Source organism: Lacerta agilis, chromosome 8 (assembly GCF_009819535.1).
Source record: "Lacerta agilis isolate rLacAgi1 chromosome 8, rLacAgi1.pri, whole genome shotgun sequence".
Taxonomy (NCBI): domain Eukaryota; kingdom Metazoa; phylum Chordata; class Lepidosauria; order Squamata; family Lacertidae; genus Lacerta; species Lacerta agilis.
Genome location: NC_046319.1, coordinates 82,166,058 through 82,191,647, shown reverse-complemented (window position 1 = coordinate 82,191,647; position 25,590 = coordinate 82,166,058). Strand labels below are relative to the sequence as shown.

The 25,590-nt window shown below is 48.8% G+C and overlaps 1 protein-coding gene across 1 annotated transcript; it reads right to left on the bottom strand.

The window, feature by feature from the left end:
• Positions 1–3,332: 3,332 nt before the first annotated feature.
• On the bottom strand, positions 3,333–4,891 carry LOC117052093 (mRNA decay activator protein ZFP36L1-like; the record flags this gene model as incomplete). Its single annotated transcript, XM_033158816.1, has 1 exon — positions 3,333–4,891. A coding segment is annotated over one exon (765 nt), but the record flags the coding sequence as incomplete, so codon positions are not given.
• Between the last annotated feature and the right edge of the window lie 20,699 nt (positions 4,892–25,590).

Below are 25,590 nucleotides of genomic sequence, written 5' to 3'. Positions count from 1 at the left end.
CTCTGGAGCAGCAGAAAACAACCTTTCTCCCTCCTCCATATGACATCCTTTTATATATTTGAACATGGCTATCATATCACCCCTTAACCTTCTCTTCTCCAGGCTAAACATACCCAGCTCCCTAAGCCGTTCCTCATAAGGCATTGTTTCCTGGCCATTGACCATTTTGGTTGCCCTCCTCTGGACACGTTCCAGCTTGTCAGTATCCTTCTTGAACTGTGGTGCCCAGAACTGGACACAGTATTCCAGGTGAGGTCTGACCAGAGCGGAATACAGTGGTACTATTACTTCCCTTGATCTAGATGCTATACTCCTATTGATGCAGCCCAGAATTGCATTGGCTTTTTTAGCTGCTGCATCACACTGTTGACTCATGTCAAGTTTGTGGCCTTCCAAGACTCCTAGATCCTTTTCCCATGTACTGCTCTCAAGCCAGGTGTCACCCATCCTGTATTTGCGCCTTTCCTTATTTTTTTTGCCCAAGTGTAGTACTTTGCATTTCTCCCTGATGAGCGCCGCAACCCCAGAGTCGTCCGCGACTGGACCTAACGGTCAGGGGTCCCTTTACCCTTTATCCCGCCTTTTAAGCTTGCAAATAAAGACCCTAAGATGCAGCTAAAAATGAAGAAAAGCTAAAAGCTCAAAAAGTTCATCCATATTTACCTTCATTGTGGGCTTTCCAGTCTGCCTGAGCACCCTTAGTAGGTTCTAGCAGGTTCAGAGTGAGGTTTTTATTTTTTTTTAAAAAAAAAATCAAGACGTGAGAGTTTAAAATTAGACAGACTTTATTACGACAGGATCAGACCGGAAACGCAGGTGCGCCCATTTTAAAAGTCGTTCTGATTAACACAGAAACCCGTTAACGAAAGGGGAAAGAGAGAGACAACTCTATAAATAATAAGTAAAAAAACGAGCAATAAATTAATAATTGAATATTCCCCCGACACACACCAAATTAAGGCAGACGTTGGCTTTTTCAATTTTTAAAGTTAGCAGATAAACTAAGAACCTTTTATGCACTTCTATAAAAAGGAGGGAGGGGAGAAATATATGGTTCCAAATATCAGAAATAACGTTCATATATATATATATTTAAAGGTTGCAATAAATAGCTTACAATATATTAAGGATTCGGGGTGGAGTTTTGCAGAGCTGAATTGAAGACAAACATCGCAGTCTCACACAATTTCAGCCAGGAGTTCTTATCTGTCACCCTGCCAGCCTTTGTTCACACATTCAAATGGGTTTAGAGCGAGAAGGGCTCGATCCCGAGGTTCGCTATATCCCGGACTTCCACTCCCTGGAGACAGTTTATCTCCTGATATGCTGTCTCCACGCACAGAACTTGTGCAGGCAGGAATCGCCCACAATCTCGGGCAACACGGTGCGTTGCTGCGCTCCCCACACCAAATAATTCCTTGGGAGAATGAGCTGCAAAACGAGCACGGGATTAAGGATTGTTCTCCGATGCACAAAAAATATTAGCTTTGTTACGAGAGGTGCAATCCTCCCCATCTCCTGAAAAAAATTACGAGAACCCTCACTCACGCAGCACAAATAAGATATTGAAAGGGAATTCGAGAATGCAATCCCTTCCTTTCCTCCTGTTACACATGCAACATAATCCTAACCTGCAAAATTTCCCCTTTATATTTTAAAGGGAAAAAATGAAGTCGCCGTCGTCCCTGCGGGGGAAATACCGCACTTTCTTCAAAAAAACTGAAGAGAATCTCTTGTTTTTTAAAAACACACACACACACACAAATTTGGGGGCTAATCCTGTCCCCACTATAGAAGCATTATGGTGAAGAGCCTGTTTGGGGGCACAGGTGGTCTGGCTCTTCGCGAAGACCAGCTGTGCAATAAGGGGATCAGCCAAATTAATGCAGGAGACAGACAAGGCCCCCCCCCGTCCCCGTCTCTCCCCCCCCCTCAACCTTGGAGACTTGAAGGCGGTTTCAAAAGACCCACTTTCCCAGGGAAAACGAGTTTTTAGCAGTGCTCTGCTCTTTGCACCGGGGGCGCCGGCGTAAAGGGGAACCCTCTCGATCCATTTTTGGGTCTCCAAAAATGTCTTTTTACCAGCTAACGCTTGAGAGACCCGGGCATGAGCCCCCGCACCCCCCCCCAAAATACAGCTTGAACCAGGAGGGTGTTGTCGGCGTACTTGTGCGACCGAGAGTTTCCAAACAAGCCACACGCTTGTCGTAGGATGCGAAGGGCTGCTGTTTCCGTTGCAAAAACCGGACGGCCGTGTTCAGCCCAAGGCGCAATCTGGGGTCCCTCCAGATGTTCGGGACGACATCTCCCATCGGACCCTGCAAGGGGTGGTGGGGAAATGCCATCCGACCTGCGGCACCCCAGTTGCAGTCGCCACCACCCTTGGACCCAACCCATCTTCTTCCCAACCCGCCCTGCAAAAACAAATTAATTAAGAAGCACTTGGGTGTTTGGCCCTGAGAAAATGCGAAACCCGCCGTTAGTACCATCTCTTCTCCCCACCCATCCACCCACCCACCGGGCCTTCTTCCTCGCTCAGCCTTCCAAATGTTCGCCCAGACATTCAGAAACGTCCGACGTTCTTTCCTCCGAGCGCCCAAATTTGTCGGAAGAGTCCCGATTCCAATGTGTCGCCCCTCAACTTAAAAATTAAAAATGCCTCTGGTCAGTTTTTGATGTCTTCTCCCCCATTTCTTGCATCCCCTCAGTAAAAAGAAAGAAAAGGAGAGAGAGAGAGAGAGAGAGAGAGAGAGAGAGAGAGAGAGAGAGAGAGAGAGAGAGATTCTTGGCAGGCGAGTATTTGTCAGTTTAAGTTTTTCGTTTTGTCAGTTTCACCCTCCAGCTTTCCTGCCCTAGACAGAAAGTTCTTGGCTTTCCCTTTTTCCATTGCTGCCAGATCCTCAGCTGAAACCACACAATAAAGGAAAGCCCTTGCTGAAGGTGGGATTTTTTTGGGGGGGTGGGAGGGAAGCAACCACCAAAATTAAGGTTTTTCCATATTGCAACTTCAAAAAAAGACAAAAAGCACGAGTAGCTACAGATTCACCGGCCCCTTCTCACATGGAGACAGCCTGAGCCAACATTCAGGGTCGTACGCAATGCTAGCGCTACACAGAGGAGACCCACTGGAGATAAGGAACACGGCTGCCGACTTAGGTGCCTGAATGCCAGTGGGTCTACTCTGTGTAGAGGATTTGGCTGAATACATCCCAACGGTATTGAAAAATAAAGTTCTGCAAATCTTTAGGGGTCAGAGACAGAACCAAGTAATTCACAGGTCACCATAATCTAATTTGTTGGGTTTTTTTTTTTTCCTCCAAGGCCCAAAGCCAGATTTCCCCAACTTGGTGCCCACGCCAGAGCTTCTGGACTACAACTCCCAGCCGTGTGCAACGGTGGCTGCAGATAATGGGAGTCGTAGTCCAAAAAATGGGCAACCAAGTTGGGGGAGGTGACCCTGAGAAAATGTGAGTAGCCCAGCGGAAAACAACATCTTCCGGGATGCCGCAGAAAAAAAATCTCTCCACGCTCCATGGAGTCGGCATTGCTCCAAACTTCCCAAATACGGCCGCTCTCCGTAAAACTATCGCAGCAAGCAGGACGTCGCCTGTTTTCGTGGTTCTACCTCCTTCTCACTCTGCAAATAATTTCCTCGATCCCTCCCTCAAGCAGAGACAGTCAGCAATAGCGCAGAGGTTGTTCATCTCAGTCCATCGCTTGAGAAACGTCAGGTTTTTTTTTTAACAAACAAAAAAATCAAATCATCGACAGCATAAAAGAAAAGAGTCTTCCCAAACAACTCGGGATATCTAGATAAACCAGACCATTTTTAAGAGTGCTGGGAGTGGTCTGAGAAAGACACACCTCTCGCCCCGCCCCACAGCATACAAAAACACACACTGTTGCCTCTGGATAAAGAGGTCGGTGAGGTTTTTGAATCGGTGCGGAAACCTAGCGAACCTGTTTAAGCGGAGGCGAAAAGTCAGGTGGGCATCCACACACAAAGAGCAGTGGTTCCTAGTTGCCTCCAGCTCTCTCTGGGTGCCGGGGGGGGGGAACACACAAGGGAAATCTCGCATCTTTCTCTCCATGCCTCAGTTACTCCTCCCAACCCCGAAACACCCTTTCAGTCGTCGGAGACGGAGATCTGGCTGAAGATGGGCAGCCGGCGGCCCAGTGGGCCCAGCCCCGGGGATTCTGACCCGCTGCTGCCCCCCGAGCTCCCGGAGTCTTCCTGGTCGGAGAGGGAGTCAGCAGAAAGGGTCTTCTGCAGCGTCAGTAGGGCCGGGAAGGCGAAGGGGCAGGGCAGGGACCCCCGGGCGGCTCCGGCGGCGCGGAGGGGGCAGGCGAGAGTCGGCTGGCTCAGGGCGTCGCAAGGGAAGGGGGTCTCCGGAAGGCGGGGGCCACGCAGGGTCGGCGGTGGCAAGGGGTCGACGGTGGAGCAGCGGTGGTTCAGCGAGGGGTTGGGCGCCCGCGGGGGCGGCAGGCGGCGCTCCTCGGCGTTGTGGATGAAGTGGCAGCGGGCGCCATAGGGGCAAATGCCCGAGGTGTGGAACGTGCGGCAAGGCTCCGTCTTGTACTTGGGGTGGCGGCAGAGCCCCCGCAGCTCGGCCGCGCCGTGGGCAAACTGGCACTTGGCCCCGTACTTGCAGGCGCCGCTCTCCTCAAAGGTGCGGCACAGCTCCGTCTTGTAGCGGGACGAGGGCGGTTTGGCGTCGCCGCGGCAGCCCTCGATCAGGCTGGTTGAGCGGTCCGCCCGGAAGGGGATGCGCTGAAGGGACGTCGGCGGCAGCTCAGAGTCCCGGCCCCACGGCTGCTGGAGGGGCCACGCTGGGTCGCTCAGGCCGGTCACCGCCGCCACGTGGGGGGTGTCGCCCGGGCGTGCCACGGAGCCAGATCCTTCGAAGCCGGAGGCCGAGAGGGCGACGGGGCAGGCCGAGAAGGTGCGCTGGAAGCGGAGGAACCTCCTGGCATCCGGGCTGCTGTCGTCCTCGTTCAGGTTCAAGCTCAGGAACGTCTGCAAAAGAGGGAATTTGAGGAAGGGGGAATATTATGAGAATTGAATTTATCAGTTACAGGTAGGTAGCCGTGTTGGTCTGCCATAGTAAAAAAAAAAAAAAAAATTCCTTCCAGTAGCACCTTAGAGACCAACTAAGTTTGTTCTTGGTATGAGCTTTCGTGTGCATGCACACTTCTTCAGAATCTGAACAAACTTAGTGCAGAAGTTCTTCAGAATCTGAACAAACTTAGTACGAAGCCGCGGAGCTCCTGAAGGCGACCAGCACAAACGGAGCCCCCCGACCGGCTTCTGCACCGCCGCTGCCACCAATGCGCGACCGCCGACGGCTGCCGGGGGAAGCCACCGGAGCACCGGGCGGGTCAGCGAGACCGGGGATACCCGGCTGGACGAAGCCTGGGACCCCGAGGCCTAGCAGCCTGTGAGCGGCTCGGGGCAACCTTCCCCGTGAAACGCCGGCGCTCCAGAGGCCGAGGGGAGGCCGAGAAGGGAGGCCACGCTACCACTCTCACTGCTGCAACCAGAGCCCCGAGGACTAGCTTCCCGCTTAGCCCGGCAACCTGCAAGTTGAAGCGGGCGCGGGCAGGTGAAAAGGGGCAGGAAAATGGCAGGAGAAGGGCTGTGGGGCGCAGGGAGTCGGGGCGAGGTTCAAGGCCAGATCCTGCGTGAAACCGGGCAAGGTTAGGCAGGTGCCACTCCTACCAAGGGGCAAATGGGCAAATGGGCTTAACCCACAGCAGCCACCCCGTGAATGCGTGCCGTCGCCTCCCCCTCCCCAGCAATAGCGCCACATATGTTCTAGCGCCCGTTAAATTAACGGGCATAAAAACCACTAGTATAATATAATCACCTATAATAAAGTGCAAGTGTCTCTGCGTCCAGCCCCTGTGTCCGTGGGATTGCGCTACTGCGCATGTGCCCCACGGACAGCCGTTGGGACTTGGAGCGCAGAGATGCTCTGCGCATGTCCCCGACGTTGCTAGGGCAATGGTTTGACCACATATGTTCTAGCGCCCGTTAATTTAACGGGGTTAATGTACTAGTATAATATAATATAATCCTGAAGTTGAGGCTCCAAGACTTTGGCCACCTCATGAGAAGAGAAGACTCCCTGGAAAAGACCCTAATGTTGGGAAAGATGGAGGTCACAAGGAGAAGGGGACGACAGAGGACGAGATGGTTGGACAGGGTTCTCAAAGCGACTGGCATGAGTCTGACCAAACTGCGGAAGGCAGTGGAAGACAGGAGGGCCTGGCGTGCTCTGGTCCATGGGGTCACGAAGAGTCGGACACGACTGAACGACTGAACAACAGCAACAATATAATATCTGAAGAAGTGTGCATGCACACGAAAGCTCATACCAAGAACAAACTTAGTTGGTCTCTAAGGTGCTACTGGAAAGAATTTTTTATTTTATTTTGTTTTAACAATATACTGGTAATATTTATACCCCGCCCAACTGGCTGGGTTTCCCAAGCCACTCTGGGCAACCAAATATTACAAAACACAATAAAGCATTAAACATTGAAAGCTTCCCTAAATAGGGCTGCCTTCAGGTGTCTTTGAAAAATAGGATAGTTGTTTATTTCCTTCACATCTGGTGGGAGGGCGTTCCACAGGGCGGGTGCCACCACTGAGAAGGCCCTCTGCCTGGTTCCCTGTAACTTGGCTTCTCGCAGGGAGGGAACCGCCAGAAGGCCCTCGGAGATGGGACCCAGGTGTCCGGGCAGAACGATGGGGGTGGAGACGCTCCTTCAGGTATACTGGGCCTTTGAGGCCGTTTAGGGCTTTCAAAGTCAGCACCAACACTTTGAATTGTGCTCGGAAACGTACTGATTTGCCCGGAAAGGAGGAGACTTAGAGGAGATATGATACCCATCTTCAAATATCTCAAGGGCTTTTCACGTGGAAGAGGGAGCAAGCTTGTTTCCTCCTGCTCTGGAGGGTAGGACTCGAACCCGTGGCTTCAAGTTACAAGAAAGCAGAATCCGACTAAGTATCAGGGAAATCTTTCTGGCAGTAAGAGCTGTTCGGCAGTGGAACGGACTCCCTCGGGAGATTGGGGACTCTCCTTCCTTGGAGGTTTCTAGTTGAGATTCCTGCAATGCAGGGGGTTGGACTAGATGACCCTCAGGGTCCCTTCCAACTCTACGATTCTACAATCCCATGCAAGTCCCCGACGCAACTACGACTTCCACACTTCCCTGCAGGCAAAGAGTTATCCCGTTTTCAACGCTTGACCTCCAGGGACCAGGGCTGCCCTCTCGCGCCACGTGATGCCGAGGAGGGAGCGATTTGCGGGCCGACCCGCCCTCCCCATGGGCTAATTGTTTTGAGCTGCGCGATCTAAGCCAAGGCCAGCCGCTCTGAGCCCTCCCCTGGGTCTCCCCCGCGAGGGGCAAGCTTGTAGCCGCACTCTTCCCTCTGCAAATCCCTTGGAACGGAGGCCGCTCGCCCCAGAGGAAGCTATTAACTAAATGGATCTCCATCTGGTCGCTGGGCGGATGACACCTGGCTGGTCCAGCTCCTCGGAGGGCACCCAGAGAAGGAGCCTTGAAATCAAGGGGGAGGAATCCAAGAGCCTCCAATTATTGGGGCATTTTAATGTTTCGCTCCCTGGCAGTGTTCGAAATGCCCCAGGTACAGGTCCAATTGCAACTACTGGTCTTCTGGCGGTTCCGTCACCGAGAGAAGCGAAGTTACAGGGAACCAGGCACAGGGCCTTCTCGGTAGCGGCTCCCTCCCTTCAGATGTCAAGGAGATAAAGGACTACACAACTTTTAGAGGGCATCTGAAGGCAGCCCTGTATCGGAAGGTTTTTATCGCTTGATTTTTTAAGTGTTTTTAGAAGTGCTGTATGCCGCCCAGAGTGTCTGGGCTAACCTAGCCAGATGGGCAGGGTATAAATAATAAAATTATTATTGTTATTATTATTATTATTATTATTATTATTATTATTATTATTATTGTCTTGGATAGGGGGTTGGACTGGATTGCCCTTGTGGTCTCTTCCAACTCTATGGTTCTATGATTCTATATTTCTGGGCACCAGGTTGGAGACCACATCTTAAAAACTTCTGCCTTACTTCACTGTTAATTCCATTTCCATTTCTGCCGTGTGTGTCGATTGCTGAATTTTATGTCTTAAAGTATTGTATATTTTGATGTTAGCCGCCCTAAGCCCGGTTCTGGCGGGATATAAATAAATATTATTATTATTATTATTATTATTATTATTATTATTATTAATCTCTGCAAGGAGACTTCCAACTGCATGCAGATTAGCGGTCAACAGCTAAAAGACCCTGGGCCAAAATCTGGAGCCCCCTCCCCTCCAAAAAAATTCTAATATACAGGTGAAACTCGAAAAATTAGAATCTCGTGGAAAAGTCCATTTATGTAAGCAATTGTTTTCATTAGCTACTGGAGTTTGATATATGAGATAGACTCATGACATGCAAAGCGAGATATGGCAAGCCTTTGCTTGTTATAATTGTGATGATTATGGCGCACAGCTGATGGAAACCCCAAAGTTGAGATTGTTAATTTGGGGTTCTCATCAGCTGTACGCCATAATCATCACAATTATAACAAATAAAGGCTTGACATACCTCGCTTGCATGTCATGAGTCTATCTCACATATTAGTTTCACCTTTTAAGTTGAATTACTGAAGGAAATAAACCTTTCCACGATATTCTAATTTTTCGAGTTTCGCCTGTAGAACAGCCTTCCTCAGCTCCAACTTCCAAATCTTCTGATTATTGGCCAGGCTGGCTGGGGCTGCCAGGAGATAGGATGATGGTGGTTGAATTTATTACTCAACCTTCAACCCATAGCTGTCAATCTTTCGCTTTTTTGCGGGAAATTCCCTTATTATAGCACTAGCTGGCCCGGCCACACGTTGCTGTGGGTTTTTTCTTTTTCTTTTTCTTTTTAAAATTCTCATGACCCCCCGAGAGTATTCTGGAAGCTCCTGTTTTCATTCTTCCCTGTCCCTTTAGAGCAGGGGTCAGCAACCTTTTCCAGCCGTGGGCCGGTCCACTTTCCCTCAGACCATGTGGTGGGCCAGACTATTTTTTTAGGGGGGTGGAATGAACTAATTCCTATGCCCCACAAATAACCCAGAGATGCATTTTACATGCAAAGCTGCGGTGGCCATTTTAGGTGAGGGCACTGGCGACCTTGAAGATCATTCTCCCCCACCCCAGTCCCAAAATTACCCAGTCCCAAAATCACGCACCCCAGCGACACAATGCCCTCAGAGCCGGTCTTACTCAGTGCGACCTCTCAGGCATGCCTCCTGCTCCGTCTTTTTTTTTTTTTTTTTTTTTGGCGCATGCGAAGCTGCGGCGGCCATTTCAGGTGAGGGCACTGGCGACCTTGAAGAGCATTCTCCCCCACCCCAGTCCCAAAATTACCCAGTCCCAAAATCACGCACCCCAGCGAAACAATCCCTTCAGAGCCGGTCTTACTCAGTGCGACCTCTCAGGCATGCCTCCTGCTCCGTCTTTTTTTTTTTTTTTGGTTTGGCGCATGCGAAGCTGCGGCGGCCATTTCAGGTGAGGGCACTGGCGACCTTGAAGAGCATTCTCCCCCACCCCAGTCCCAAAATTACCCAGTCCCAAAATCACGCACCCCAGCGAAACAATCCCTTCAGAGCCGGTCTTACTCAGTGCGACCTCTCAGGCATGCCTCCTGCTCCGTCTTTTTTTTTTTTTTTTTTTGGTTTGGCGCATGCAAAGCTGCGGCGGCCATTTTAGGTGAGGGCACAGGCATTGTTGCTCTGGCCAGGTCTGATGATGTCAACGGGCAATCCGCCTTTCTATTGGATGCTGTTGGAGTCTTCATTCCTTTTCCTGGTGAGGTATAATAGGCGCGCCACTCCCCCCCTTTATCCTTTAATTTAGGCATTACAGGTGTGGTTTGTTTTAATTTTTATTACGCCAGATCCTTCCTTGATGGTCAAGTTATGCTTTGTCCTAATTTGATGAGATTTGGTCCAGTGGTTATGGAGCAAGGTGGTGTCATACACGCACACAATGGGAACATTTATATATATATAGATTGGGAAACAGCAGGGAGGGTTGACAGACCTGCTTCAACCCTTACTTAGGTTGTGGTCCAAAAGATCTGCAGGGGACCTGGTCTTTGGGAAGGGCGGTCTAGAGCATGATGTGAACGGAAGCAGAATTTCTGGGCGCACTGCGCAGCCCAGCCCACCCCTCACCCAAAGCAACCCTCCAGATAAAACAATTTGCTTGCTTACTGCATTCGGAGGTTTTGTTGAACCCCGAAATGGCATTCCTCTGCCTCTCTCACAAGGCTAAAATTCACGGGCATCCTATGACGCAGATCGTTGGACAATTCAGGACAGATAAAAGATAAAAGCCCCTTCTTGACTCAGCACATGGTTAACCTATGGAACTCCCTGCCACAGGAGGTTGGGATAGTCACCAAATTGGATGGCCCTAGAAGGAGGATTAGAGGAGGAGAGGGCTGCTGATGGCAGCTAGCCACAATGGCTATGCCCTGCGTCTGTATTTAGAGGCAGTAATGCTTCTTGGGTACCAGTTGCTGAAACCCACAGGAGGGGAGAGTTGCTCTCGCACTCGGGTCCTGCTTGCGGGTTTCCCATAGTGGGTACCTGGTTGGCCACTGTGAGAACAGGAGGCTGGCGTAGACGGGCCAGTGGCTTGGTCTGGCAGCCCAGCTCTTCTGAAGTTCTTAATGGAACCTCCAGGTCCAGAGGCAGTCTATCCAGATTCCTGGTTCCCCCAGGAAACTGTGAGAACAGGATGCTGGACTAGACGGGCTGTTGTCGAGATCCAGCAGAGTTCATAGAATCCTAGAATCCTAGAGTTGGAAGAGACCACCAGGGCCATCCAGTCCAACCCCCTGCCAAGCAGGAAACACCATCAAAGCATTCCTGACGGATGGCTGTCAAGCCTCCGCTTCAAGACCTCCAAAGAAGGAGACTCCACCACACTCCTTGGCAGCAAATTCCACTGCTGAACAGCTCTTACTGTCAGGAAGTTCTTCCTCATGTTTAGGTGGAATCTTCTTTCTTGTAGTTTGAATCCATTGCCCCGTGTCCGCTTCTCTGGAGCAGCAGAAAACAACCTTTCTCCCTCCTCTAGATGACATCCTTTGATATATTTGAACATGGCTATCATATCACCCCCTTAACCTTCTCTTCTCCAGGCTAAACATACCCAGCTCCCTAAGCCGTTCCTCATAAGGTATCGTTTCCAGGCCTTGGACCATTTTGGTTGCCCTCTTCTGGACACCTTCCAGCTTGTCAGTATCCTTCTTGAACTGTGGTGCCCAGAACTGGACACAGTATTCCAGGTGAGGTCTGACCAGAGCGGAATACAGTGGTACTATTACCTCCCTTGATCTAGACGCTATACTCCTATTGATGCAGCCCAGAATTGCATTGGCTTTTTTAGCTGCTGAATCACACTGTTGACTCATGTCAAGTTTGTGGTCTACCAAGACTCCTAGATCCTTTTCACATGTACTGCTCTCAAGCCGGGTGTCACCCATCCTGTATTTGTGCCTTTCATTTTTTTTGCCCAAGTGTAGTACTCTGCATTTCTCCCTGTTAAAATTCATCTTGTTTGCTTTGGCCCAGTTCTCTAATCTGTTAAGGTCAGATGACTGCAGAATATTACGACGAGAAAAGAGCAAATGTAGGTATTGAGCTACCAATGTGGTGAACTCCTGGTTAGTCCCCGTTAGTAGGAAACGTAAGACTTCCCGCTCTGGTCTCCTCCTAGGGATACAGAGCTGGTCCAGGAATTGCTGGCGGAGATCGCCGTAAAGTTTGCAGTGGAAAACCACATGAACAAGGCTTTCCACCTGGTGGTCATCGCATGGACAAATCCTCTCACCCTCCACCCTGCCTGAGAACCTTCCCCATAGGAGGTTCGATGGCTTTGCTTGAACCTGGCCAACGAAAAAGCCCTTCTTTCTGGGGGGGTTCAGTAGAAAATCAAGATAATTACAATTTGTTTCATGTGCCCACGGAAGATGAAAATAAAGAGGGGGACATGTTTTGCCTGCTGCCTCTATGAGTTCTTGGCGCTCGATGTCCTTCTTTTGGGATCGATCTCTCCGCATGGACAAAACCCAGCTCCTTACTCTTTCGGCACCTTATTGGGGGTGAGCGCCCGTGCGGCGTGTGAAAAGCTCCGGCCCGTGCCGCAGACACCATCGCCCTGCTCTGGCCAGCAGGTACTGACCGCCACTGCAAGTACCTCCAGATGCGCCCAAGATGCAAATCCTGCTCTGAATAGTGGCTTTTATCCATCAACCGAGGACCATATGCTACAGGTCAATACTCGGGTTGCCAGGGAAACAGACAGGGCGGGGGACGGACGACAAAAGGAGGCAGGAGTCTCACCCCCCCCCTTCTCCACCACAACGCCTCCCTAGAGTCACCGCCAATTGCGATGGAAATTTCCACACTCGGATTCTGAATACCAGCACATGCAAAAACCTCCAGCCCACCTTGCACCCGAACCGGCTAGGCCAAACCGCAAACTCTTCCTTCCTATGTTGCTAATATTTCCTGTACGTTAAGAACTCTCGATTAGGCACAAGATAAATGGTGTGTTTTGGGGTCCGTCCCACACAAACACTCTCTCTCATTGCAACGCCGCAGACATTGTTCTGTATACAGTATTAGCTGCAATGCCCGCAACGACTGAAGTCTGAACCAAACGCTTCCAAACTTGCAGCCAGGCATTCTGACCCCCCCCCCCAAAAAAAAACACACACACACACCAAGAACTCTGGCCAGAAGTTTCAATACTAGGAATAAACCCTACTCATGACTTGCAGTCAAATAAAGCTATATATATTCTGGTAAGAGTAACAGGCTTGTAAATTCTAACAGAAAAAACAGCTTTTTAAAGTCACATAGGTATAATTGCAAGAAGATCGAACCTATCCATCCTTAAAGAAATCGGCCCTGAGTGCTCACTAGAAGGACAGATCCTGAAGTTGAGGCTCCAGTACTTTGGCCACCTCATGAGAAGAGAAGACTCCCTGGAAAAGACCCTGATGTTGGGAAAGATGGAGGGCACAAGGAGAAGGGGACAACAGAGGACGAGATGGTTGGACAGTGTTCTCGAAGCGACTGGCATGAGTTTGGCCAAATTGCGAGAGGCAGTGAAAGATAGGCGTGCCTGGCGTGCTCTGGTCCATGGGGTCACAAAGAGTCGGACACGACTGAACGACTAAACAACAACAACAGGTATAATTCGTTACAACGTAGAACGTAAGAGGTTTAACTCAACAACAAATGATAATTGAGAATTTTGATGCATTACTATAGGATGTTGATATATTTGTATGTATCATTGATATTCCAAGCTGACGAAGGCGTTCACACAGAAACAGGGCTCTGTCCTGGGTTCTTTCTTCGAATCGACTCTCGACTCCGGCTCCACGTACAAAACGACTTTTTGAATACTTTTGGTTACGGACTTTATACATCATTTGTTGTTGCGTCAAACCTCTTACGTTCTACATCGTAACGAATTATACGTATGTGACTTTATAAAGCTGTTTTTCTGTTAGAATTTACAAGCCTGTTTTACCAGAATATACACCTTTATTTGACTGCAACTCGTGAGTAGGATTTATTCCTAGTATTGAAACTTCTGGCCAGAGTTCTTGGTGTGTGTGGTTTTTTGGTAGGTTAATAACAAGAAAAGACCCTGATGTTGGGAAAGATGGAGGGCACAAGGAGAAGGGGACGACAGAGGACGAGATGGTTGGACAGTGTTCTCAAAGCTACCAACATGAGTTTGGCCAAACTGCGAGAGGCAGTGAAAGATAGGTGTGCCTGGCATGCTCTGGTCCAGGGGGTCACGAAGAGTCGGACACGACTGAACAACAACAACAACAACAACAACAACAACAACAACAACAACAAGAACTCCAATTTATTTAAGGTGTTCCAACCCGGCAGACCCCAACATTTTACAGATGCAGGGCCCACCTTTAATGCGTATTTGGGGACCAATTTCTCAATCTTTTACCATATATTTGCATGGTTGTAGGGCTGCTGGAGAATTGCACCTTGGACCCAGGAAAAGGGTCCCACCAGTTGCAGACCATTGTCCAATACTTGCATGCACCCATAACCTCTTTATTTCTGCATGTAGATCAAGGACCAAGCAGGGCAATGATGTCCCAAAGGGTCTCCAAATTCTTGCAGGGTCAGAGCGGGCTTTTACACCTGTGTTTAGAAGCTGCCCTTCAGGGAAACTGTTAACTAACTTGGGAGCGTTAACTCAAAGTTGCTAGAATCACAGAATCCTAGAGTTGGAAGAGACCCCAAGGGCCATCCAGTCCAACCCCCTGCCAAGCAGGAAACACCATCAAAGCATTCCTGACAGATGGCTGTCAAGCCTCTGCTTCAAGACCTCCAAAGAAGGAGACTCCACCACACTCCTTGGCAGCAAATTCCACTGTCCAACAGCTCTTACTGTCCGGAAGTTCTTCCTAATGTTTAGGTGGAATCTTCTTTCTTGTAGTTTGAATCCATTGCCCCGTGTCCGCTTCTCTGGAGCAGCAGAAAACAACCTTTCTCCCTCCTCTATATGACATCCTTTTATATATTTGAACATGGCTATCATATCCCCCCTTAACCTTCTCTTCTCCAGGCTAAACATACCCAGCTCCCTAAGCCGTTCCTCATAAGGCATTGTTTCCAGGCCTTGGACCATTTTGGTTGCCCTCCTCTGGACACGTTCCAGCTTGTCAGTATCCTTCTTGAACTGTGGTGCCCAGAACTGGACACAGTACTCCAGGTGAGGTCTGACCAGAGCGGAATATAGTGGTACTATTACTTCCCTTGATCTAGATGCTATACTCCTATTGATGCAGCCCAGAGTTGCATTGGCTTTTTTAGCTGCTGCATCACACTGTTGACTCATGTCAAGTTTGTGGTCTGCCAAGACTCCTAGATCCTTTTCACATGTACTGCTAGGTTCTTCTTTTTTCCAAAACACACAAAAATTATACATGCAGCTGCATTCAATAGTTGGTTCTAAGCAGGAAACGAGATTGATGTTGAACCCCCAAGGGTTCCCCATCTCTACCTTACAAACAACCCTGTAAGGTAGGCCAGCACGATAATCTGATGTGCAAGAACCAGGAGGTTTCTAGATGCAAACAGGGAACCTCTCTCTAGATATCTAACTGTGCACCCTGACCTGGGACTAAGCACCGCACAACACAGCAGAATGTTGCCTAGGACGGGGCTGGCAGCCACATGCGGTCAGGCATCATAGCCGACGTGGCACCCTCCAGCAGCAAGGGCTTCTGGGATATGAAGTCCAGGCGCAGCGTGACATGCAGAGCACTCCATGTTGCATCTCCATTTTGCAGGCAAAGCACAGAATCTCCCCCTGCCTATCGTGGGGGCGAAGTTTCCTCAACCTTTGCAGCAAGGAAGCATAATCTAAAAGCAGGCCGTGATTCGAATTCAGGGCCCCAACAGAACAGAGGCTACGCCTGGGGCTCAGATTACGGGGAGGTAGGGGGCCCTTACCAAAACTCAAAAACTCCCATTTTAACACCCAGTCACTGCTTTGTAAACAACCCATAATTTCTTAAAAGCGAGGCCCCTCTGCCATCCTCCCTCCGTAGCGGAATTCCCAGGGAACTATCAGAAATGCTGGTATCAAGTTCATACATTTTGCTGAATTATTTGAACTAAACAGTTTTCATCAAGAGACTGAATAAACTATTTATTCCTGTATATGAGTTTTATCACGTTGTTATCTTCTTCAGTGGGGCGTGCAAACTGCTATCCTGAATAATGTTTTTTATTATAGGGTGGAGGGTACATGGGATGAGTTTATGGGACCCTAGCAGTTTGGGAACACAAAAGTTTATGGGACCCCCAAAAAAGTTTGGGAACACAAAAACACACAAATCAGATTGAAACGCGCACCGGCTTTCTGAACAGCTGGGCAGGCTTGCCTGAACAAATAAGTTTTTAGCAGGCGCCTAAAGAAATATAGGACAGCAAAGGCACACGCCGGATATCAACAGGCAGGGAGTTCCAAAGGGAACCCTGCAAATGGGATGCTGAAAGAGGAGGGAGAGAATGCAAGGCAGGAGGAGAAGGGGGTTTGATGAAGAACAACAGGTGGGTTAAAAAGAACTGCAGACAAAAAAAAACCCCTCAGTCTCTACAGAGGAGAGCAGATTCCTTCGACATACATAACAGATCGTGATGGGATCCAGGGATCCAGAAAGGTTGCTCCATGCAAGCCCGCTCAGGATAAAACAAAAGACTTTTTGGGTATCCTTGCATTCCTAGACAACGCTGAGTGATGTCTGGCCCAGTTGTTCTGGCCCAGTATCATTGGAGAATTTTCATTTTTATATTTTTGCAAGCAAATTACAGCTGGAGAGGGAAAGAGTTTGCTGCAGTTTCCTTAAAACACTTCCGATAAGAATAGGGGCAGGGTCCCTCAGCAAACCAAACCAAACCAAACCAAAACAAAACAAACCAAAACAATAAAAAAATTCCTTCCAGTAGCACCTTAGAGACCAACTAAGTTTGTTCTTGGTATGAACTTTCGTGTGCATGCACACTTCTTCAGATACTGGAAGGAATTTTTTAATTTTTTATTTCGTTTTGACTAGGGCAGACCAACACGGCTACCTACCTGTAACCAAAACAAAACAAAACAAAACAAAACAAAACAAAACAAAACAAAACAAAACAAAACAAAACACTGTTTTAAATGAGTTTCCGGAGTACTCCCTGCCTTCTCCTGCCCCCCCCCCCTATTTTTAACTACCAAGGTTTCTGCAGTGAGTTTGCAGACGCTTAAGCAACACGGGGAAGTTGCAAGGCTAAAAATAAACCGGCAGAAAAGCGCTTTCCCTGAACTTCAGGGGAAGTCCAGCACAGTTAAGAACAACTCCAGCAGCATCCTGCAAACGCACACACCTTACCTTGCAGAGAGCATCATCCAGCTCCTCAAAGGGACTCAGGAAATATGAGGGCATCTTCTCCTCGAGGAAGCGCCTGGCTCTTAAAAAACGCCCAACCCTCCTCCTCCCCGCGAGGGAGAACCGATTAAAACACAGAAAAAGCCCCCGAAGCGGCTCTTTTAAAAGCCTCCTTCCTTCCTCACAACTCAGATTTGGGGGGGAGCCACGCCTCCTGGTCCAGGGTGGGCGGGGCATAGGTGGGGAGGGCGGGGCGGGGCAGTCCTGGGGAAGGAGGGGGCTAACAATCTGGTGGGATGGAGGGGCGGAAGGTGGCGGGGGGGGGGGGGCGAGAAAAGGAACAGGATGGAGAGTGAGAAAGGAATACCTGTGGAAGAACAAAATAAAATAAAATAAAATTCCTTCCAGTAGCACCTTAGAGACCAACTAAGTTTGTTCTTGGTATGAGCTTTAGTGTGCATGCACACTTCTTCAGATACACAAATCTTCAGATGCATGCACACGAAAGCTCATACCAAGAACAAACTTAGTTGGTCTCTACAGTGCTACTGGAAGGAATTTTTTATTTTGTTTTGACTATGGCAGACCAACACGGCTACCTACCTGTAACTGTGCCTGTGGAAGGTCTTTTTGCCCAAGAGATGCAAATGACCCGGGCTCCTTAACTGGAGCTGTGCTTTTCAATGAGAGGAAGAAGAGGTGCAGACTTCTGAGCTATGCAGAAATCTTAGTGCTGCAGAAATGGGTCTTCTTCTTCTTCTTCTTCTTCTTCTTCTTCTTCTTCTTCTTCTTCTTCTTCTTCTTCTTCTGTGATTCCTTGTAGCCAAGTAAGATTGTCTTCCATAAACACAGTCTTAACAGTGAGTCCCTAAGTGACTGCGGAGGCCAATTCTGGATCCACACGTCCTTCCACAGTGGGGACATTGGTTTCCGGGCGGGAGTTGATCACGGTGTGGATTTGCCAAGCATGCCTTCCTCTTAGCGCGTTTTTCCCTTGCGTCCTGAGTTCGAGTGTCTTCAAAGCCCATTGGTCTGCCAATTTTGGTTGCCCTCCTCTGGACACGTTCCAGCTTGTCAGTATCCTTCTTGAACTGGGGTGCCCAGAACTGGACACAGTATTCCAGGTGAGGTCTGACCAGAGCGGAATACAGTGGTACTATTACTTCCCTTGATCTAGACGCTATACTCCTATTGATGCAGCCCAGAATCGCATTGGCTTTTTTAGCTGCTGCATCACACTGTTGACTCATGTCAAGTTGATGGTCTACCAAGACTCCTAGAGTCTTGTTAGATTCTTGGTGTTTATACTCCATTTTTTTAGATTTGCCTTGAGACAGTCTTAAAACCTCTTTTCTTGACCACCAGCATTACGCTTTCCATTCTTAAGTTCGGAATAGAGTAGCTGCTTTGGAAGACGATCATCAGGCATCCGCACAACATGACCAGTCCAACGAAGTTGATGTTGAAGAATCATTACTTCAATGCTGGTGATCTTTGCTTCTTCCAGTACAGTGGTATTAGTTCCCCTGTCTTCCCAAGTGATGTGTAAATTTTTTCAGAGACACCGTTGATGGAATCTTTCAAGGAGTCGGAGATGCCGTTTTTAAGTGGTCCATGTTTCACAAGTATACAGTAAGGTTGGTGGTACAATATCTTTGTAAACAAGCGTTTTGGTTTCCCTGCGAATGTCCTCAAACACTCTGCACTTCAATCGGGAGAAAGCCCCACGCGCAGAGCTCAGGCGTTGCTGGATTTCGGCATCAATGCTGGCCCCATGGCCCTTGTGAGCGAAGCAGAAATGGGTAGCACACCGGCAGCTGTGCAAAGAGCAGGATGGGCAGCAGCTCATCTAACCAATTAACAGGTTTTTCACCATTCTTTATGTGATGTTTTATCTCTTTTCATAGCCAGCAGTTAGAGCGTCAGACTTAGGCCTGGGTTCGAATCCCCTGTACATGGCCATGAAGCTCATCGCTGGGCAAGACTTGGGGCCAGTCGTGGCCTCTCAGCCTAACCTACCTCGCAGGGTCGTTGTTTTGGCAATCAAGTGAGGCGGGGGAGAACGATGGCCGCCACATTGCGCTCCTTGTAGAAGATCTGAAGGAGCGTCCCCATCGCTCACCCCGGACACGGAGGTCCAGCTCCGAGGGCCTTCTGGCGGTTCCCTCATTGCAAGAAGCGAGGTTACAGGGAACCAGTGACAGGGCCTTCTCAGTGGTGGTGCCCGCCCTGTGGAACGCCTTCCCAGCAGATGTCAAAGAAATAAGCAACTATCTGACTTTTAGAAAACAATTGCAAGCAGCCCTGTTTAGGGAAGTTTTTAATGTTTTAAGTATTTATTGTGTTTTTAATATTCTATTGGGAGCCGCCCAGAGTGGCTGGGGAAACCTAGCCAGATGGGTGGGGTACAAATAAATTATTATTATTATTATTATTATTATTATTATTATTATTATTATTATTACATGTAAATGCAATCAATGCAATCAATCAATAACCAATGAATAAATCTTGAGGACAAACAGATTGCTGAAAACACCGAAAGAACTGCGGTTGCTGGTTTTACCCTAGCCCAGTACTCTGGATTCACACTCTGTTTTTTTTTTTTAGAGATTGAACTCCTAAATATCTTTTTCAGCTCTTCATGTATCACAGTCCAAAATTGTTTCACCACTTTGCACCCCCCCCCCCACATACGGTACACCGTCCCCACGACTTTTGAGGCACGACGGTAGTTACTTGTTGCATTTCCGTCCCCTCACTTTCTCAAGGGAGCTCGAGGTCCTGCAGCGGCTGAGAGTCGTGCGGGGATCGGGACCCTTGGGCGGGCAGGCAGCATTGACAACACCTGCTGCCCCAGCTGCTATGAAGCCCGTCTGCCAGCACAGAGAGGCGAAAAACGGGACTCTGTCTTCTGGGGCTGCACTCCCGCGGAAGTCCTGCGAGTCGCACGGGATCACAACCCCCAAGTACACACTTTTTGGGGGTGCCGCTGCAAAACCTGTGTTTTGGGGTGCCGTGCAAGATTGCGCCCAGGGCCGGATTTAGGTTTAGCTCCTGAAGGTAATGGGGCCCTTCATATGCCCAGCTGTCCTTTGTCAACAACAAATGGTCACTGTTTTTTGTGTTGAATATATACTATATGGTAATTTATGGACCTGTTATCTTTGTCCATGGAGTTTTCTTGGCAGGGATACTGGAGTGGCTTGCCAGTTCCTTCTCCAGGTGGATCACGTTTGGTCCAAACTCTCCACTATGACCTGTCCATCTTGACCTGTCCATAGCTTCCCTGAGTAATTCAAGCCCCTTCGCCACGACAAGGCAGTGATCCATGAAGGGGAGTCCCATGGACTGCAATAAGATCAACCTTATCCATCCTTAAAGAAATCAGCCCTGAGTGCTCACTGGAAGGACAGATCCTGAAGCTGAGGCTCCAGTACTTTGGCCACCTCATGAGAAGAGAAGACTCCCTGGAAAAGACCCTGATGTTGGGAAAGATGGAGGGCACAAAGAGAAGGGGACGACAGAGGATGAGATGGTTGGACAGTGTTCTCAAAGCTACTAACATGAGTTTGGCCAAACTGCGGGAGGCAGTGGAGGATAGGCGTGCCTGGCGTGCTCTGGTCCATGGGGTCACGAAGAGTCGGACACGACTGAACGACTGAACAACAACAACAATGTATGGACCTCACAGGTATCTAAAGGCATTTGCACATCACAAAATGTGCATTTTCTCAAAGTAACTTGAACTGAAATACAATTAAGAAGAAGTATGTTCATCGTTAAGTACAATCAAGAAGAATTATATTCATACTGAAATAATTATCAATAATTATCATGATATCCATGTTCAAATATATAAAAGGATGTCCTATAGAGGAGGGAGAAAGGTTGTTTTCTCCTGCTCCGGAGAAGCGGACACGGAGCAATGGATTCAAACTACAAGAAAGAAGATTCCACCTAAACATTAGGAAGAACTTCCTGACAGTGAGAGCTGTTGGACAGTGGGGTTTGCTGCCGAGGAGTGTGGTGGAGTCTCCTTCTTTGGAGGTCTTTAAGTGGAGGCTTGACAGCCGTCCGTCAGGAATGCTTTGATGGTGTTTCCTGCTTGGCAGGGGGTTGGACTGGATGGCCCTTGGGGTCTCTTCCAACTCTAGGATTCTAGATTTCTATGATAACTCGCTTACATCCAAACAAGCAAATGGAAACACAACCCCCTTAAATGCATTAAAATTAAATACATTGAAAACACCCTACTTCCCGCTAATAAAAGGCTATGGATTGTTAGAGGCCAAAAGGCTACAGATTGTAGAGGAAAGATTTTCCCGGCGCCTAAAGATATAGAATGAGCATCACGAATGAACAATAAAATAGGTTTCTGTGCAGCCCCCAAGGATTTCATCAGCAGAGGGCAAAGCCATTTAAAAAAAATTAATTTTAAAACAACAATTTCATGAGTTATGTTGCTTAGCTGCTCAGTTATTGTGGTCTTCTTTGCATTGTACCTTTGTTGTCATTTTTAGGGAAAGGCGAAATATTTGTATGATCCGAGGAAAAGCCAGGGTGCTGTTATTTTGATTGATTCTAATTTAGCAACTATTTATTGTCGGACGCCAAATTCTGTTTAGCTATTCTTTGCCGGCATTGCGAGAGTTAATTTTATTGCATGCTAATATATGCAAACGGGGTGTCGAATATCACTTTATTAAACATATTCAACTTTATTCAACAAGTGGCTTGTTTCAAAGTCATGTTTGTTTGTTTTTTTGCATCGGGTCACATTGTTAGAAGGCGCATGTCCGCCGCTGTGTATTTTGCTGTTCCTTCGGCTCGCCTGGGGTGCAGCGATACAGAAAGGCGGTGTACAAATTAGAAGCGGAATGGTATGAGCATGAGGCCTAGTGGTTAGATGTGCGGCGGATGCCTCGCAGAGCTCTGCTCGCAAGACCTTTGAGCCACCCCGCTCCTCGCATGCTTCTGCGATTTCTTCGCCGCTCTCACATTTTCCCCTTGCGGCTGAGACCTCTCCATCCCACAATGACATCAGCTCCCATCAAGGTGTGCTTATATAACGCTGTGCCTCCGCAACGGTTTGAAGCCCTTCCTGCCTGCCAGCCACACACCGGGTGTTCGCACAGTCACACTCCAGACAACACAGGCATCCGGATCGCGCCTGTCTCCGTTTCACACCGACGCCCTCGCTGGGTCCTCCATTGCATCTGCAAAAGCACCCGCTTCTCTTCTCTATCCCGGTGTCCCGCCAAGGGGCAGGGTTCTTTTGGGGTCTGGATCCAATGAAGACACCAATGGAAGAAGAACAAATATGCTTTTATTTCTAGATACAATCAGCAGCAGACAGATGTTGTTGTTCAGTCGTTCAGTCGTGTCCGACTCTTCATGACCCCATGGACCAGAGCATGCCAGGCACGCCTATCTTCCACTGCCTCCCGCAGTTTGGCCAAACTCATGCCAGTCCCTTCGAGAACCCTGTCCAACCATCTCATCCTCTGTCGTCCCCTTCTCCTTGTGCCCTCCATCTTTCCCAACATCAGGGTCTTTTCTAGGGAGTCTTCTCTTCTCATGAAGTGGCCAAAGTCTTGGAGCCTCAACTTCAGGATCTGCCCTTCCAGTGAGCACTCAGGGCTGATTTCTTTAAGGATGGATAGGTTTGATCTTCTTGCAGTCCATGGGACTCTCAAGAGTCTCCTGCAGCAACATAATGTAGCATACCTGATAAAAGCCCAAGCACAATCTCCCCTTCTGCCACCCGGGGCCCCAAGGGAGCTGCGAGAGAGACCCCTCACGCCAGAAAACCCACAGTACCTGGTCTGTGGCGAAACCCAATCGGTCCCCTCCATTCCTTCGTTTATATAGTTAACTTAATAGGTTTGATTGATTCCACCTGGCTATCAGGTGCCATTCCTGACCGGTCAGGCACCTGGGTGTGGCTTGGCTAAGGTCATTGGCAGCTGAAGGTGTTCACAACTAATTGTATCTTCCTCGCCAGCAACTTCTTCGGCGATCAGCCTTCTTTCTTCTTCCTGGAAAAGGAACTTGCAAGCCACTCCAGTATCCCTGCCAAGAAAACTCCGTGGACAAAGGTGAGATAGCAATTAATAAATACAGTGGCACCTTGGTTCTCAAACGCTGAAAACCCAGGAAGTAAGTGTTGCGGTTTTCGAATGTTTTTCAGAAGCCAAACGTCTGATGCGGCTGTTGGCTGTTGTTTCCGGGGCGCCTGCACCAATCAGAAGATGCGCCTTGGTTTCTGAACATTTCGGAAGTCAAACGGACTTCCGGAACAGATTAAGTTTGGCGCTTTTGTTTTTACTATTTATTTTGCGTTTTTGTTTTTCGAGGCTTTTTCGGTTAATTTGTTTTTGTGACTGTGCGGAACGCAGTTCAGCTACTGATTGATTGATTGTGTGACTGCGGAAATGGATAAAAGACACCCCCCTCCAAACAATAACTATCATCAGTGCAGGTAAGAAATAATAATAATAATAATAATTTTAATTTCTCTCGTCTACGATACTGTCTTATTTATTTTATAGTACAAGTACATTGATTATTGCTTTCATTTTATGGACCCATGGTGTCATTAGATGGTAAAATTCATGTTAAATTGCTGTTTTAGGGGTTTGTTTTTAAAACTCCGGAATGGATCAATCCGGTTTGCATTACTTCCTATGGGAAAGCGCTCCTCGGTTTTGGAAGGCTTTGGTTTTGGAACAGATTAAGTTTGAGAACCAAGGTACCACTGTAAACTATTCTGTCCCATGTCCTGGGGATTCATTCCGCAAGTGACTTTCTTGGAGAAAGAAGAAGAAGAAGAAGAAGAAGAAGAAGAAGAAGAAGAAGAAGAAGAAGAAGAAGAAGAAGAAGAAGAGTTTGGATTTGATATCCCGCTTTATCACTACCCGAAGGAGTCTCAAAGTGGCTCACATTCTCCCTCCCCTTCCTCTGTGAGGTGAGTGGGGCTGAGAGACTTCAGAGAAGTGTGACTGGCCCAAGGTCACTCAGCAGCTGCATGTGGAGGAGCGGAGATGCGAACCCGGTTCCCCAGATTACAAGTCTACCACTCTTAACGACTACACTTGTCCATTGAACGTGTCCAGAGGAGGGTAACCAAAATGGTCAAAGGCCTGGAAACAATGCCTTATGAGGAATAGCTTAGGGAGCTGGGTATGTTTAGCCTGGAGAAGAGAAGGTTAAGGGGGGATATGATAGCCATGTTCAAATATATCAAAGGATGCTATATAAAGGAGGGAGAAAAGGTTGTTTCTTCTGCTGCTCCAGAGAAGTGAACACGGGGCAATGGATTCAAACTCCAAGAAAGAAGATTCCACCTAAACATTAGGAAGAACTTCCTGACAGTAAGAGCTGTTGGACAGTGGAATTTGCTGCCAAGGAGTGTGGTGGAGTCTCCTTCTTTGGAGGTCTTGAAGCAGAGGCTTGACAGCCATCCGTCAGGAATGCTTTGATGGTGTTTCCTGCTTGGCAGGGGGTTGGACTGGATGGCCCTTGGGGTCTCTTCCAACTCGATGATTCTATGACCACACTGGCTCCGTACAGATCGCTCCTCTTGCTTACGGCATGCATCCATGCGCAGAGCATTTCTCCACACCACGGACCCCACCGCCTGGCGGAAATCTGTGCTTCCAACTCACCCAGGACCCTCCTGCAAAAAAAAATGGGGGGTGGGCCAGTGAGTGGGTGGGTCGTTCGGTCTCTGGAAAGAAAACCCAGAGCTGGGAGGATGGAGGAATGCGCCGGCCTGCTGTTCCCATCGCCTCCTGCCCATTGAAGGAGGGAGCAGCTGCCTGCCGCTCTCCCCCCCACCCCAGTCTCTCCTTTAGAAGAGCAGCCACAATAAGTCCTTTAGCAGACCCTGGGCTCAGCCGTTGCCCTGGGAACGGGGGCTATCGCAAGAGGTCTTTTTGGCTTTCTTTTGTCCAGCATGGGGACATATGGGGCCAAACCCACTCTTAGCTCGTCTGCCCCTAATCTCTATGAAACGGAGAGGGGCGGGGGAGGTCTTTCACGCCAGGGTAATCCATCGCCCCCTCTGACTCTTCTTCTCTTCTCCCCGACGCAGATGGCGAATTCCATCAGCTCGCCAGGGGCCTTTTTATTAAAACCATCCCACCGCCGGCTTCCTCCGGAGCCCCGCCGTTCCCGAGGTTTCCCATGGAATCCTAGAATCCTAGAGTTGGAAGAGACCCCAAGGGCCATCCAGTCCAACCCCCTGCCAAGTAGGAAACTCCACCAAAGCATTCCTGACAGATGGCTGTCAAGCCTCTGCTTAAAGACCTCCAAAGGAGGAGACTCCACCACACTCCTGGGCAGCAAATCCCACTGTCCAACAGCTCTTACTGTCAGGAAGTTCTTCCTAATGTTTAGGTGGAATCTTCTTTCCTGTAGTTTGAATCCATTGCCCCGTGTCCGCTTCTCTGGAGCAGCAGAAAACAACCTTTCTCCCTCCTCTATAGGACATCCTTTTCTATATTCGAACATGGCTATCACATCACCCCTTAACCTTCTCTTCTCCAGGCTAAACATACCCAGCTCCCTAAGCCGTTCCTC